At 39.8% G+C, this 17097-nt stretch overlaps 1 protein-coding gene across 2 annotated transcripts in view; it reads right to left on the reverse strand.

The window, feature by feature from the left end:
• The window catches only part of COL28A1 (collagen type XXVIII alpha 1 chain), a 173063-nt gene that overhangs the window by 52784 nt on the left and 103182 nt on the right, over window positions 1-17097 (reverse strand). For both annotated transcript variants that reach the window (XM_014854385.3, XM_014854386.3), the window contains 2 exons: window positions 13786-13854; window positions 11449-11517 (listed from right to left, as the gene is read on the reverse strand). In XM_014854385.3, coding sequence (XP_014709871.2) covers window positions 11449-11517; window positions 13786-13854 — 138 coding nt within the window. The remainder of the gene's footprint in view (window positions 1-11448; window positions 11518-13785; window positions 13855-17097) is intronic.

Raw genomic sequence — 17097 nt, forward strand, 5'->3', positions numbered from 1 at the left:
TTTATCATTTCACAAGTTTAGAGTTCTCTTAATGATGGAATTCCATAATTGTTTGTTGAATAAAGGATATACAGACAAATCATTTTGTGGGTCAACAAAATGGTTATGAGTGGAACTTTACCATCATCCACCATATAACCTCCATACATTTCTTCTATTATTTACTACTTTGTTCATTCATTAAATAAATATTTATCGAGTGCCTACTATAGGCCAGACACTCTGCTAGGTCCTTGGAATTCGAGATGAATGAAAGAAACAAAGTCTCTGCTCTTAAAGGGCTTCTTTGTACCAGGAGAAAGATAATAAACAAGTAAACAAAGAAACAAATATTTTCAGATGGTGATAGTGCTATGAAAACAATTAAATGGGACAGTATTGTAGAATGATTGAGAATGAGGTGGAAATGGGATCGTGTGCTTAGGGATGATCTCTCTAAGGAGATAACATCTGAGCTAAGATATACAGGAAGAGAAGGAGCCAGCCATGTCAAATGCCAAGGTAGGAGAAACAACAATGCAAAGATCCTACAGAAAGAGTGAACTTTGTTTTTGAAAAACAGGAAGAAAACCAGTGTGCCCTGATTGTATTGAGTGAGATGAAGCAAGCTGCAAGATGAAGTCAGAGAGGTGGGCAGCTTCCAGATCATACACAGCCTGTAGAGGTTTTCTTTTCTTTCTTTCTTTTAATTTTTTTAAATTATAGGAAGCCTTTAGAGACTTCTTAAACAAGGAAGGGAAATGGGCTGAATTTCTTTCTAACAGAATATCTATTAGAATAACTATGTGGATTTTAAAAACTCAAACAGAACATTTTTTTTTCTTTTTTGAGGAAGATTTGCCCTGAGCTACCATCCACTGCTAATCTTCCTCGTTTTTTGTTTTTTTTGCTTGAGGAAGATTAGCCCTGAGCTAACATCTGTGCCAATCTTCTTCTACTTTGTATGTGGGATGCCTGCATAGCATGGCTAATGAGTGGAGTAGGCCCACACCTGGGATCCAAACCCAAGAACTCAGGCTGCCAAAGCAGAATGCACAGAACTTTAACCACTCAGTCACTGGGCCAGCCCCTCAAACAGAAATCCTTGAAATGAAATATATAATTGAAGCTAAAAACTCAATGGACTGGTTAAAAAACAGATTCAACACAGATTTAGTAAACTGGAAAATTGACTAGAAAAATATCAGCCGTAATGTAGCTCAGAAAAGCAAGATTGAAATATGAAAGGACAGATGTGTAGGAGGGAAGAATGAAAAGGTTTAACTAATTGCAGCTCTGGAAAGACAGAGAAGGCATAGAGCGGGGAAGAGTGGATCAGATTGCTTCAGGTTGCTTATTGAAAGATAAGGAAGAGAATTTTCCAGAAATCATTAAGAAAATACTAGTCCACAGAATCAGGAATTTTAACAAATCTTAAGCAAGATAAATAAAAAGAAATCTACATTTAAATACATCATAGTGAAACTGCATAACACCAGATAAAAAGAGAAAGCCTTAAAAGCCACAGAGAAAAGGACAATTTACCACCAAAGGAACAGCTAGACCAAGAGCAGCAATAGAGGCCAGATGATGGGAAAATCTTCCACGCACTGAGAGGAAAAACTGTGTACCTAGAATTCTACACTCGGAAAGACACCTTTGAAGAAGATAGTAAGGAGAAAAAATACAGTTTCAAGCAAACAAAAATGGAGAGAAGGTGCCGTAGTAGATCTTACCAAAGGGAACTCTGAAGAATCCAAGTCAGGCAGCAAGAGCGTGGCTCCAGCCTGAGAGGTAAGATGGATTAAAGAGGAAGAGAGTAGCAAATACGCGAGTAAATCAAATAAACAGTAACTGTACAAAAAAAAAATGTTTTGAGGGATTGAAAATTAAAATATAAAACAATAATAATATTAGGGCAGGGGTAACTGGAATTAAAGTGCTCTAAGTTATTGTAGTAACCAGAAAGTTGGTATGAGTATTTCACAAAGTAAATGTGAATTTTTTAAGAGTAAATATTGAAAAGAAGGAGAAAAATGTATAAATTTTTTAAGAAAAGATTAGACGATCAGGAAAAAAGACCTCAGTGCATATATCTCACATCTCAACTAGTAAAGGGAAAAAATGCAACAGTTAAAAATTAATAAGTCTTAAAAAAGGGAAGAAACATAGAACAAGTGGAACAAATAGCTCAAAATTATATGGTAGAAATAAATTTTTAAAGTTCACTACTTACATTAAATGTAAATGAACTACGTGCTCCTGGCAGAAGATAAACATTGTCAGACTAGAGTTTTAAAAATCCAAATACATGTTGTCTAAAACAAATGTGTAAAATAAAAAGATACGTAAAAGGACGAAAGTAGAACACCAGTAAAATTTGACCAAAAGACAGTAACTACATTAATTTCAGGTAATAAAAGACTTTAAGGCCAAAAGCATTACTAATCATAGTGCCCTAAAAACCACATTTCCTATTCTCTTTCTTTTATTTCCCTTTCTCTTTTTTCTTCCTAATTCCCTCTCTCTGTCTCAGAGGCAGACAATTTCTCTGCCTCTCTCTCTCCATTTCAATATTGTTTGCTCTTCTCATGCAGGTTGACTTTCCTAGGATACAGTGTGCACCTGCTGGGCCCATGACACCCACCCTGACAACGTGAGAAGCAGCTCTGAAGAATTGCTGCGTGAAGAATTTTTCATAGGATGAAAGAAAGATTATTCTGGAGCTATTTTATGAGTTTGAGCTACAAATACCCATAAAACTCCATAATCTTTGCTTTGTTCCGGGTTCTTGGTATGACCCTGAACAGGTAATATACATCATTTACTTTGATTTCTTATGTTTGAAATGAGAATGAGATCTCCAACGAGATAAGCAATGGTGCTGATAATGAAAAGCCAACAATTGTAAAGGTTTTAAGATGTTTGTACGAGCAATAAAAACAACTTAGATTATGGACCAGTTGGCTGCTCATTGACTTGTGGTGCCAAAGACTGTATCTTTCAACCAGCCAAACCAGAAAGAACCTGAGAAACCTTTGAACATGTGATGGCCATAGTGGTCATCACAGCCTGACCGAGGGCAGCTCACATGCCAGCCCAGACCCTGTTGTGATGCCTAGTCTTATTCCTGGAAGTTGATTTCAAAAGTCACTAAGCTCAATCCCTGGCTTCTCACAGAACTGCAGTCACGGAAAAGAAGTGCTTTTTCATACTGCCTTTTTTTTTTTTTTTTTTTAAGATTTTATTTTTTTTCTTTTTCTCCCCAAAGCCCCCCAGTACATAGTTGTATATTCTTCGTTGTGGGTCCTTCTAGTTGTGGCATGTGGGACGCTGCCTCAGCGTGGTTTGATGAGCAGTGCCATGTCCGCGCCCAGGATTCGAACCAATGAAACACTGGGCCGCCTGCAGCAGAGAGTGCGAACTTAACCACTCGGCCACGGGGCCAGCCCCTTTCATACTGATTTTTTTAAAAAAAAGATTAGACGATCAGGAAAAAAGACCTCAGTGCATATATCTCACATCTCAAATGGTGAACTTCTAATTTCAAGATGTAAATTAAAATTCTGAGTGGCATTTGCTTTCAAAAGTCTCAAACTGATCGTTTTCCTCTCTCTGACATCTACAATGACTTGATCATGACCCAACACATGATTACTCCAGGGAGGCTGCCTGGAGGAGTACCAGGAGTCACCTTGGATACCTTCCTTATTGCCTCTGTGTCCTGGTTTCCTAGAGCCTACCTCATAGACTGGTCACCTTGAATAAGATAATGCATGGAATTTAGAGAATGTAATACGGCCCTGTCTCTCTCCCCGAGCTCAAAGCTCTGAATAGTAAAGGTACTTCTCACTTTGCTGAAAGGAGAAGGGTAAAAATCTATACTAGTAACTTACTTCTAACCAAGCATTGATGGGTGGGAAAGAAATAAAATATCTTTTGTAAATTTTCAGCAGTGAAATTCTCGGGCTCTAAAGATGGCAGCAGTAGCTAAGAGTAATTTATCCATCTCCTCCTCTCAACTTGGTTTTTATATAGACAACATCTGTTATAAGAACGAAAAGGAATAAATATATAGTATTTACTTCTTTATATATTAGGTAGATATGAGTGGGTAGCTAGGAGGCAGCAAGGAAGGGACATGAAGGAAGGGGAGAGAACAAGTCAGAACAACTTAAAATGGCAGCGTGCTTGCCATAAATATAAACTATGTACTATGATAGCATGATGAGTAGTTTTAGTATATAACTGCTCAAATTAGATCTTTCATATAATTTTCTAACTTTTGGTGATAATTTAAATCTTTTTTTTTTTTTTTTTTGATATTCAGCATCAGCACATGGTGTTGAGCATTGTCCTATCTTTGTTACCAAGTCTTTCGTCTTTTGACTTTTTTTGGAATTGGGGAAACTATAGTAAACCTTGAGGCAGGATACAATATTTACTTTGGAAAAAATGACTTAGAATTTAGTTTTTCCTTTTAGGTTCATGGCAGTGTAAGGAGTGTGGAAGAAGTCGAGCAGACTTCTGTGACAGTCACGGTCACCAGCCACAGCACAGGGCCTTGTTCATGGTGAGCAGACCATAAATATAAGCTGGTAATGATGATTCAAGTCCCACTAAATTGAGGGCCTAAAGTTCCAGTCCAATTCTGATTCAAGGAATTGGCTATTAAAAAAAGAAAATTTAATAATGAGATTGAGAGAGGAAAATACCCTATCATAGTCTCAGATTCAGATTCAGGAATTAAAAAAAAAATCCTTTTTCCTAATTGACTTGAAGAAATGAAAGCCAGTAGGCCCAGGGGGAAAATGAAAGTGTGAACCAGTAAGTGGGAAGTACAAATGGTCTCAGAGCCAGCCCCAGTTAATGAATGCAAACTCTCCGTGACCTATCCAACCTATATAGGGAATTCTGTGGGCTCAGCACTTTTGGCTTTGATTCATAACCCACATAATTGTTTTTAATTTGGTTTAGAAAATAATAAAAGGTATTAAGGTATGGGGACGCCTTCAATTTCTGGAACTAGGTTTGTGGACTTTGACTACCAGGATCAATTTTTAGCCACAGTCTTCCCCCGCCACAGGCATTTTGGCAAGTGTAATCCCAAAACACAACAATTTTAAAGATTAAACCTCTCATGCAATTCTGACAACTCCTTTCAATGTAGAGGAATCATTGTGGGAATTTGAAAATTACAATATGGGAAAAGTATTAGAAGTTAATTCAAAGATGATTTTGGCATAAGCACACAGTCTATGTTATGCAGTCAACTATATATTCCTTATTGTTTTAATTTAATTTCTAAAGTGTGTTCAGGTTGAATGCAGTGGTTGTGCTATTACCAGGGTTGCTTTTGTTTTCTGTTTTTGATGCTGTTGTCAGTTTGCAGTCAGGAAGAGGAAAAAGAACTTCAAACTGAAACACCAGCAAGTCATCATTTTAAAATGTGTGTGTGTGTATTGCTCCCTTAGTAATATTAACACCATCATACGCATGGCTGTGAGTTCCCAAGATGGAAAAAACGTCCTTAAGTCAATACCTCTTGACCTTCTGCAGGTATTTGAAACTTAGTGCATATCAAATCTACTCCTGACTTTTCATAATTGGGATCCTTTTTTTCCCCTTCAGTCAGTTTCATTTCAGTGAATAAATCATTTCTATTTCGTCTGTAAGGGGGGCAGTTTTCATGCTGTGATAGGTCCACTCTAACCAAAAATCTAGTCAAATGGATTCTGGAAACACTTTCAAAGTGACCAAATGACAGGTAGGAACCAAACGGAAGACTGGCAGGCTCTGGGGTGAGATTTTCACCACAGCATACTGATATTCTTTCAAGCTGTCGCCCGTCTGTTGAACGGACAACAGAAAGTGGCAAAAATATCTGATGCAGTTAAGAGAGCATTTGGAGTTTACAGAACCACAGTCACTTCCGACACAGCTGAAACAAACAAACAAAATATCCACCTAAGAAATGACATTAACCTGAGACATTGAGCCAAAAATCCTACAAAGTTCTGGGTTCTACCCTGAATTCCTAATCAGAGAGGTTTGGTGGGAGAAGCCCTTTTCTTTCTGGCTGTCCCTATGCTAGGCCCTATAAGCTGGGCTGACTCAGCCGCCATCACACCCCTGCTGGTCTCAAATGCTACTGGCATCCCAAGTAATCCCCTAGGAGTCCAACTGTTCCCTTACTCCTCACCTGAGCCTAACTGCTGGTTTCTCTTTATCTCCTGAAGTCAGGCTCTTTGTGCCAGCTCTGCCTCCCTCCTCTGATGCCATGCCCATCTCTCCCAGCCTTTGAACCACAGATCTCCGACCAGGTTTCAGGTGTCCCTCATCCTCCTGCCCTAGGTCTGTCATAGAAGGGAATGAGCATTTCTTGTTCCTTTCCTGGTCCCACTGAACCCCATGCCTCTTCCAGCTCTTCAGCTGGTACTTAGCTTGTCTACTCCAGACAATTTCTAAATCATCCACTGGGGCTGCTGATCCTGCTTGAAATAAGTAAGAAGATATCAAGGCTCCAAGATTTTCTTTTCAAGATAGGATAAAAGGAATGATGGGGCTGAACCCAGTCCTTGTAAGCCCAGGTGACTGTGCCCCACAGTATCAGAAGACTGATGAGGCATTCTGGAAGTTACCATGCAGATCACCCTTGTTTTCTGCTCTCTTCTGGAAACACCAACATACTTCAGAAAAACAAGTAACTTGAAAATTTCCGTCTTTCCTAGAAATAGGCTAAATTATGTGTGGCAGTAATTGCCAGCTCTTTACCAAACCCCTGGTTCCTCTTCTTCTTGGGTACACGGCTAGACTGCCTTTCCATGAGACTAGTTTTTGCCAATAAAATAGGGGCAGACATGATGTATGTTACCTCCTAGCCAAGACTTTGAAGAAGCGAGTGTACCTCTTCCACATCTTCCCTTTCTGCCTGCTTGGTATAAGTGATAAAGAGGCCCAGCAGATGGAGGAACCATAAATGGAAGATGAAGTTCTCTGAAATTCTATGTGGAAGAATGTTGCCCACCAACCAGGAACACCCACATTGGCCTGTTATGTGAACAAGAACCTCTACTGTGTTTGAGTTATTATTTTGGGGTCTATTTGGTACTAGAGCCAGGCCTACACTAATCAACGCAAACAGTATCTTATGTTTCAGAGCATTAAATCACTTGAATGTCAGAATTCTGGGCCTCATCCTGGAAAATACAAGAGGGACTAGCAGAAAGGGAAGGGAAGTAGGAAGGAATAATGATGTGAATAATTACAAACATTTACTGCATTTGTAACCATGTGCTGAGCCTTGTGTTAAATGCATTACACATACTGTCTCATTTAATTTCATTTATTCATTACAACAACTTTAGGAAACAGTGCTATTATTATCTCCATTAGTCAGATGTGGGAACTGAGGCAGAGACATAGTACTCGGGAAGTCATAATCCAAATCTGTTAACGTCATAGCCCAAGCACTGGTTGAATACCCACTACTGTGTACTAGTTACTTTGTACAATTTCGTCTTTACAACACCTTGTAAAATGCTTTATTATCCACATTTTAAAGATAAGTGAGCTAAGGTTCAACAAAGATAAATGATTTGTCCAAGCTTACACAACCAGAGGGATTTAAGTCAAGGTCAGAGTGGCTCTAAAGCTCATTCTCTTTCCATCACACCACTGAGGTTAGAATACAGATAGAAGGGAAAGGTCATTTGAACTGAGTTTCCTTCCATTTCTGGGCCCCAGATGTCTCAGAGGTTGATTTGTTAGCTCTGTGACATGGGATCACTGCGATCATCACTATTTGTCAGCTTTGGAGGCATTGGGATTTCTGCCAGATAGTGTTTACCAGATTCCCCCAGCACGTCACTGAGGCTATTTTTTCACACTGATAACAAACAGGCTAGGCCTGAAATATTAGTTAGCTCATCCTTTGCCACGGCCTAACTACAGAAGAGTTCCCTCAGACAGTGTTGGATCAGTTATGTTCAGGCCTAAACAAAGAATGGAAGCCAGCAGCATGAAAGTTCATTCTCTTAATGAATAAAAGGTTGTAAATAGCAGTAGTTATAGCCCCAGTCCACAAACCTACCTCAGAAACTCCTAAAGTCATGGAGGGCCACCAGGAATCTTATTTTTATAAAGACTTCCTGATTCTCTGAGAAGAAATACTATAGGAATATCAGGGATGATCAGGACACTGAATGACTTGAACAAAGATGGGAAGAGAATTGGCATGACTCTTGGGTAGAAATGAAGAGTAGACGGAAGCCATTTCTGTCTATTCCTGTATTTGGCTTTTTAACCTGGATGTCCTACCCTCTCATTACATCCCTCTTGGCCCCTATAAGGGCTGGCCCCTCAAGGGCTAGTTGACATATCAAGGAATCACTCAAGACTCAGCCCCATCCTGTCTGCCTCCTGACTTAATCTGGGGGACTATTGGCATATCTAGAGTCTATGTCTAGGGGAATGGTCAGTGCTGGAGGCTCACAGTGGGACAAGATGGTGGCATCATATAACCTGGCCTATGCCATGAACCTGAAAGATGGAGGCCACTTCGGGACCAAAGAGACACAGTCCCATTTCATCCATACAATCAATAGATAGTTGTGGTTGGGAAAAAGCACTGAGGTCACTGAAGGAGCTGGAGCTTCACTGCAGCATGGAGCCAGCTGGGCCACAGTGGGGACTGCAAAGAAATGGCAGGAGATTGTGGTGGTGTCCAAGGGGAGTGAGCCCATCATGTTTTCAGGGTTTCCCAGGACCAGGGCTAGCACAGAAGCAGCCTGGGTGGTCCCAGAGCCCCAGGAAAGGCAGGAGGAGGAGGTTTCCAGAAGATCATACTGTTCTACATGGAGAATCAGGAGAATGCATCGAGGCATAGGAAGGACAGCCCCACATTCCTTCTAGGCATGCCCATCCCTTCTGTAGATGGTAGAAAGAGTGAGTCTTTTCTAAATACTTGACCGATCACGTCACCCTTCCCTGACTTTCAATTGCTCAGGATTAAGACCAAACTCATTACTGTGGCCTACTGGAGGCCCAATTCATTCCATTGTGCCACCCTCCATACTCTCTGGAGCTCACTGTGATTGTTTTATAGCCTATACACTGCATGAGGATTAAATTCATTTCTTTTTGTTCACCATTTTATATTGTGCTTGGCTTATTTTGCCTGACATAGATGGTGCTCAATCAGTGTTGCTTGGTTGGTTGGCTGGTTGGTTGGTTGGTTGGTTGAGTGACTGACAGAAGAGACAATATTCCAGCAACAAAGTTAGGTGGTGCTGGAGCAAATCACCTCAGTGTTTGCAGGGTGAGCCCTTATTTTCCCCATGATTGTGATGGCATAGGGAGAGGGCATGGATCGGGCCGGCCCCAATGTTAAAGGTTAACAGCAACAAGGGCTTTCATTAAAGACTTACCAACAGACATATCAACAGAAGCAAGTTTCACTGATTCAAATGGTTTTTAGAAAGAGGTGGGATATAAGTCAACAAATGAATGTAAGAAATGAAATTTCACTGATGATGTAGCCTTTCTTTTCTTTTTTTTTTAAGATTGGCACTTGAGTGAACATCTGTTGCCAATCTTTTTTTTCTTTCTCCCCAGTGACCTCCAGTAGATAGTTGTATATATTAGTTGTAGGTCCTTCTAGTTGTGCTATGTGGGACACCGCCTCAGCACAGCTTGACGAGCAGTGCTAGGTCCACACCCAGGATCCAAACCGGTGAAACCCTGGGCCACCAAACCAGACCACGTGAACTTAACCACTTGGCCATGGGGCCAGCCTGATCATGTAGCCTTAAACTGACTCAGAGGAATACCACCAACTCGATCTTTTAGCTTCCTCCATTTTGAAGTGATGATACAACCCAGGGTCAGGAAGATGAGGTGAGAGTCCTGAGGGAAATACTTTTGTCCTGCTACCAACAGGATGCCACGCAATCCAACATGTCTAGAGAGGTTTTATGAGGCAGCCTTGGTCAAGGCTCACTGCCAAGTAGTATCAGGCCCCAGCCCCCAGTGGAGGAAAAGCTTATCCCACTTCTGATAGCACGAGATATGTGGCAGTTTTAATTTTGGTTCTTTCCCTATGACAGTAGGCTTCACACCATAGTTTCACTCGGGACAGACTTCAAACATGGCATAACCCAGAGCACATAAGAAAGGGCAGGATACCAGGTGAGTCAGAGCTAGTGAAGATTAATTAAGTTCAACCCAAGATGCTCCTATGTGAATAAGGAACTCATGGAAAACCATCTGTAGAGCGTTACCATCTTTCAAATACAGAATTTAAAGATTAAGTATGAGAGTGATGGTGTTACAAGGAAGCACGCTTTTGCTGTATTTTCCAGTGCTCTTGTACTATTGGCAACATGTTAGCTATCTGAACTTTGCTTGGATACTCAGCCCGACAGATGAACAATTGTTATTTAAAAGATCTGTGGTGGAAGTCCTAGACATTGCGTGATAGAGTGGAAGATTTAACACAGGTTCCATGAGTTTTGCTCTTGACTAAACTCACTCTCTAGACAGGAGTAGGCAGTTTAACACAGGATTTTCACATTATCTTAAGCTCCTACTTAACAAGAAATTCTGCTATTTTAAAAAGAGTTTATTTTGAATGTTTCTACTTTTCTAGGGTCACTATCAATTACTCAGGGTGAATTACTCCATTTCGAAGCCTAACCGTGGTAAAAACAACAGTTTATTTAGCATGAGAGTGAGCCAGTAAAAAATAAAAACTAAAAATCAATAAATCAATGTATGAGAGTAGAAGGGGAATTGTTTGAAATGACATAGCAACCTTAAGATGCTAAATTTTGTCTACTGAGACATAGGAGACCCTGGGAGTCTCACCTTGCTAGATAGGCTTGTTGCTGCTAAGAAAGAAATAAAGCAGAATGCAATGACCATGAATTCCAATAACACAGATTCAGGGCTTAGAGTCGTGGTTCTCACCCTGGATGCTCAGGAGAATCACCTGGGAGCCTTGTAAACCCATATACTCAAGCTCTACCTCCAAAGATTCAGATTTTGTTTTGCTGGGGTAGAGCATCAGTGTTATTCAAAAGCTCCCCGGGCAATTCCATTGGAAGCTAAGACTGAGAAGACTTGGGCTAAGAATGGAGGATACAGGTGAGGAAAGTAAGGGAGATAGAGGGACCGTGCAGCTGGGCATAAATTCTCCACTCAGCTCAGAAACCAGCAAGAACGAAAAACCACTGTAACAGTTAAATTTTTCACCAAGCAATTTATGTACTGTTTAGTGTTCCTGAAAGAAATGTACTTACACCATTTTTATACTCCTGGATGGTATCTCTTAATACTGGATGCAATTTTAACTGCTAAGCTTGCATTAAATTCATTTCATAATGGTCATATTTTATATCATCCCCAACCTCTTTTCTCCACCACCCTAGTGGATTGAGAGGTGACCCCAGCACCATCACATTCACTTACTTTAGTTCCTTGTAATCCATAGCCAGGGGGGCCCGGAGGCCCAGGCAAGCCTTTCTGCCCAATATCTCCCTGTTGGAAGATGGAGAGAAGTAGAAGAGAAGTGTAGGAACATTTAAAAAGAAACAACATTTTCCTGCTCTTGGCTTCATTCTTACTTCGGTCTGATCAGGACCTACATCCATGCTGCTCACAAGCTGTATCATATTTTATATAAAGCAGTGTTTTTTCTAAAATGTTTAAGCCACAGAATTCTTTGCAAAAATCATATGGATAATCCAAATATAAATAAAGAGGTAAGGAGGAGCTGCTTGACATGAGCAGAAGTGTTGGCCTGGTAACCTTGTCTGCTTAGGCTCCTCTAGCTGCCCTAACACCAACTCCTGGAACACCCAGGGGTATGAAGACCGCTCACACGCAATTCTATGCATCTTTGAATATGTTGCTCCATTCCAAGATGGAGTGCTAATTCACTCAGGTTGCTGTTAAAGATTCAGTGGATCAGTGTTGAATTTTTAAGAACATACGTAAATGAAGCAAAAAGTGCATCATTTCCCAGTATGTGTTCCTTAAAGCATAAGTTGACCACATGTTTCTTGAGGAAAGACTTGTGTGGTTAAATGAGATTGGAAAATGTTCTACACCACGGTATGGGCCTCTCCTTGGAGATCCCTAGTACATATTAACATGTTAAAGCCTCTAAGAAGTCCCACAATAAAGAGATTAGTTTAACTTTGTTTACCCCAGAAGTTCCCAAATTAATATCTGATGGAACAAGCTTTGAGAAATGCTGGGTTAATATAAGTTACTGTATAAGTCAGTCTTTTTCTTTCCAGTATGGAAAAAAGCTTTATTTTTTCTGATTGTAAGAGGAATACCTGCTCATTACAAAAAAAAAAATTAGAATAAAGATGACAATGAAAAAGAAAAAATAGACCCCTCATCCTCTCACCCAGTGATAATTACTAACATCTTGGCAGATCTGTATCCATAAAGTGATCTACAAGGTTAATAAATTGCCCATTGCTGGGCAGGCTCGGTGGCACAGCAGTTAAGTGTGCACGTTCTGTTTCGGCGGCCCGGGGTTCACCAGTTCAGATCACAGGTGCAGACATGGCACCGCATGGCAGGCCATGCTGTGGTAGGCGTCCCACATATAAAGTAGAGGAAGATGAGCACAGATGTTAGCTCAGGGCCAGTCTTCCTCAGCAAAAAGAGGAGGATTGGCAGCAGATGTTAGCTCAGGGCTGATCTTCCTCAAAAATAAATAAATAAATAAATAAAAATAAATAGCCTATTGCCAAAACGGAGTTGATGGACAAAAAGAGGATAAACTAAGAATCTTGGTAATTCTGGAATCTGTAGTAAAATCTGACTCATAAAGCCTTTTCTCTTGCCTCTCTGATAATGGGGTTCTAATTCACTTCTGTGCATTTTGGGTGTGAATACACCTGTTTGAAATTTGAACTGGTGATACGTGGCTCATTGACACCTGTTTCCCAATAACATACCTGGTACCCCTTTACCTTACTTTTTCCACAAATCAAAGAAATACTTGTTGAGCAAGTGAATGGACAGTTAGAACAGGGCTTCCCAACCTCAGTACTATGGACAATTTGAGCTGGATAATTCCTTATTATGGGAGGCTGTCCTGTGCCCTGTAGGATGTTTAGGATCATCCCTGGCCTGTACCCGCTAGATGCCAGTAGCACTCCCTCCCCAATTGTGACATCCAAAAAGTGATTTCAGACATTGCCAAATGTCCCCCTGGGGCAAGGAGGGAGGACAGAATCTCCTTCATTAAGAAATACTGGATTAAAATAATAAAAGGACAAATAAGCACCAAATTGGAGGTGACAAAAGGAAGAGAACTAGAAATGAAAGCAAAGAGAACCAAAGGAAGCTCCTCTTACCTTCCCTGGGGCAATAAATCTAGAGCCCTGCGATGAGGCCCGCACACGGCCCCGCACACGTGACACAATAGAGGCGTCAGCTGACATTCCATTAAAAAGCCACCTGAGGCCTGTCTGGCCAAAGTAAGGATGTGCTTCTTAATGATGGCACAGCCTCTAAGGAAACTGGAAATATTTTGAGTACTTTATAACACTTTCTTAAGAGACACTGACTTTTTAATTTACTTGGGGGAAGTGAATGGCTTTATAAACTTAAATATTCTATTCTACGGAAAGTTCACATGATATAAGAAAATAAGACTTTTCATCAGCAATCAAGAAAAAATAAGTCAACACCAAAATGAACACTTACTTAATATGAAGTTAATGTTTACTTGGTTGTCACTGAGGGTACCTGCCCCTTGGGGTACCAGACCTGAGGACTCACCTTTGGCCCTTGGTTTCCTATGCCACGAGGCCCAGCTGGGCCCGGAGGGCCTCTAACACCAGGCTCTCCCTGAAAAGACACAATGATTGAAAAGTTACTGATTTTGAAAAAAAAACTTTACATTGTATAATACTTCATATAGAATTTCATAATCCATATTAAAAATATTTCATATGAATTTTCATAGTCTAAAAACATATTTTAAGATCCCAAACACTTGAATTTGACTAAGAGATTGATTAAGCCCTGTTTTCCCAGATTACCTTGCTATACTTGACAAAGAGAGTGTTATCTCCTTTCATTTTCATTTCTTATTGTCATTGATGCAACATTCAAGTCAACTGATATAGGTCCATTTCAAAGCAATCAAGTCCACTAACTTCTTGTCAACCTTAATATACTTTTTCCAGAATTCCTTTCTGTGGAATTTGGAAAAGTAATTACCGCCATTGTGAATAGAGGGAGAAAGAAGAAACAAGAATAAAAAGCGAGCATTAAAAGATGCAACTCCATCCTGAACTAGTTGCTCTTATTAGATTAGGGATTGGCTCTATGATACGTTTGCCACTAGAGCAACTGTGACTGCAGAGTAAGTTCTATGAAGCTTTTCAGATTCTCCAAAGTGGGACAGTTTCATAACAGGCAACTATCACCAGAAAAGTGGTGAGACCTGATTAGGGTATGTCAGACCCCGTGGTTCAACCTATTTGAGATATGAATGATGGGAAGAGCAGAGAAATGAAAAGCTGTTCATCAGCCACCTTCTATGTTCCCAACCCTATGCTATGCACATTCATATATGTTGTTTGACATAATTTAGTATTCACAACAATCCTATATCACAATGATGACTAACTTACCCAACTTCTCTGAACCTCAGTAAATTCATCAGATACATGGAAAATCACACCTACAGTTCATGGAGATGACAATAAAGTAAGACAAAGAATGTGAATGATTCTATCACAGAGTCTAGCGTGGAGTAGACACTTGGTAAATGTTAACTCCCCACCCCACCTGTTTTATTAAAGAGGAAACCAAAGTTTGTCCTAAGCTGCATGGCCATTGAAAGGCAGGGCTACTAGGATTTGGAGAAAGAGGAACCCTCATATGTTGCTAGTGCAGCCACTTTGAAAAACAGTCTTCCAATTTCATAGAAAGTTCAAGATAAATTTACCATATGATCTACTAATTTCACTGCTATCCATACACCCAAGGAAAATGAAAACATATGTCCACACAAAGACTTGCATACAAATGCTCTGAGTAGAATTCTTCATAATAGCCCAAAACTGGAGACAACCTAAGTGTCCTTCAGTGGTAAACAGATAGACAAAATGTGGTCTATTCAGCAATAAAAAGGAAAGCACTCCAGCTACATGCCACAACATGGATGAACCTCAAAAACATTATTCTCAATGAAAGAAGCCAGACTATGAGACCACATATTATTTGATTCCGTTTATACAAAATGTCCAGAAAAGGCAAATCTATGGAGACAAGAAAGTAAATCCGTGGTTACCTGGGGCCAGGAACAGGAACTGAAAATGAGGATTAATTGTAAATGGGCCTGAGGGATCTTACTGGGGGGATGAAAATGCTCTAAAACTGATTTGCGATGATTGCTGTACAAACTGGTAAATTTACTAAAAATATCATTGAATTGTACACTTGAAATGGGTGAATTCTGTGATACGTAAAATATGCCTCAACGAAATTATAAAGAAAAAAAAACAGAGCCAGAGCCAAGTTTTGAACCTAGAACTCCCAAGTTCTTTCCCTCTTTTGTCTTGTTCTGTCTACATCCTGTTAGGAGCTAAATAGCTTATAATTTTTAACAGTGCAAAAATCAGAATTGAAATCAGGATTATCAGAAATGATGAAACTGTTTACCTAGAAAAACTGCCCATCTTTTACTTAACTTTATTTTCTACTTACAAACTCTAAAATATTTCTAGAGAAAACAAGACCTTAAAAGAATGGGGAACATTTTTAGACTTTATCACTGACAATTCTCTTAATCTCTACTTTCATAATTACATATTTCCTTTTTGCTTACAGGCCACTTTTATGATTCTGGTCTTCTGTCTCCATCTCTTCCACTTAATAATCAACTGCTTTTCAGACCATAGGTACTAATTCTCTCTTTAACACCTCTCTCCTTCTAACTCCCAGCTTTCAGTGACCCCAGTTTCTCCCAGCTCAAATGATCACTCCTATCATCAAGAGCTCCAAGTAGTGAACATGAACTTGTCCTGTACCATATACATTTCTGTTATCTCTCCTTTCTTGACTAACTCTGAAGTACCTTTAAAGGGGAGACCTATAAATTCACTGAGTGTGGGTCTCCAACTAGACCTGACTGATTCACACACTTGCTACATTTTGATATCCTCCAACAAAATGGAACATAGGTAAACATAGTTAAATAGATTTTACCCAGAATCGTTAAATGTTTTATCAAAAATAATTATCTTCTTTGCCTGGCCCCCTCAACCTCACCCCAGATACAATGGCCCCTTCTTTTGTGTTTCTGTTCACCTCTGCCCTTCCACAATGAGGTTAGAAAAAATATGGCCTGACACCTGATGTGATGCAATGGGGAGCACACGGTCCCACCTATGAGTATTCTGGCTGAGAAAAACTGAACCTGTATCTGGGCAGGTCTCTAGGTCTAACTGCCAGTTTACAAAAGAAAGAAAAAGAAATACAGAGGATGGAGAAACAGGTTGAACACCACCATAGGATACCATCAGCAAAATCCTCAAGGACAAAGAACCTATCCACAAAGACAGCGCAAGGACAAAACAAAAGGTGAGTAACCTTTGATTTTAAAAGAGATTAAGGGACATCTCAATCGAGTTCAATGATTGGACATCATTTAGATTCCAATTCAAACAAACCAAGCAACAAATTTATCAGACAAACTGGGAAATTTGAACGCTGGAAATTTGACGATACTAAGGAATTGTTGTTAATATTTTTTTAGGTTTGCTAACAGTACTGCAGTTATGTTTTTTTAAAAAAATAGCTCATATCAAACAGACAAATGCTAAAGTTTCATATGGTCATGTTTGGGATTTGCTTCAGAATAATGCAGTGTGGGGAGGGGAAGTGAGGAGTGGGGCACACAGATAAAGACTCACCACATGTTGATCATTGTTGAAGAAATCTGACGGGTAAATGGGAGTTCATTCTACTAGTCTTTCTACTTTTGTATATGCTGAATAATTTTGACAATGTTTTTAATAAAATATTTTTTTAAATCCGTGAACAAGACCCAATAAAAATCTCACCAGTGAGGGAGGGGAA

Source organism: Equus asinus, chromosome 1 (genome assembly GCF_041296235.1).
Source record: "Equus asinus isolate D_3611 breed Donkey chromosome 1, EquAss-T2T_v2, whole genome shotgun sequence".
NCBI lineage: Eukaryota > Metazoa > Chordata > Mammalia > Perissodactyla > Equidae > Equus > Equus asinus.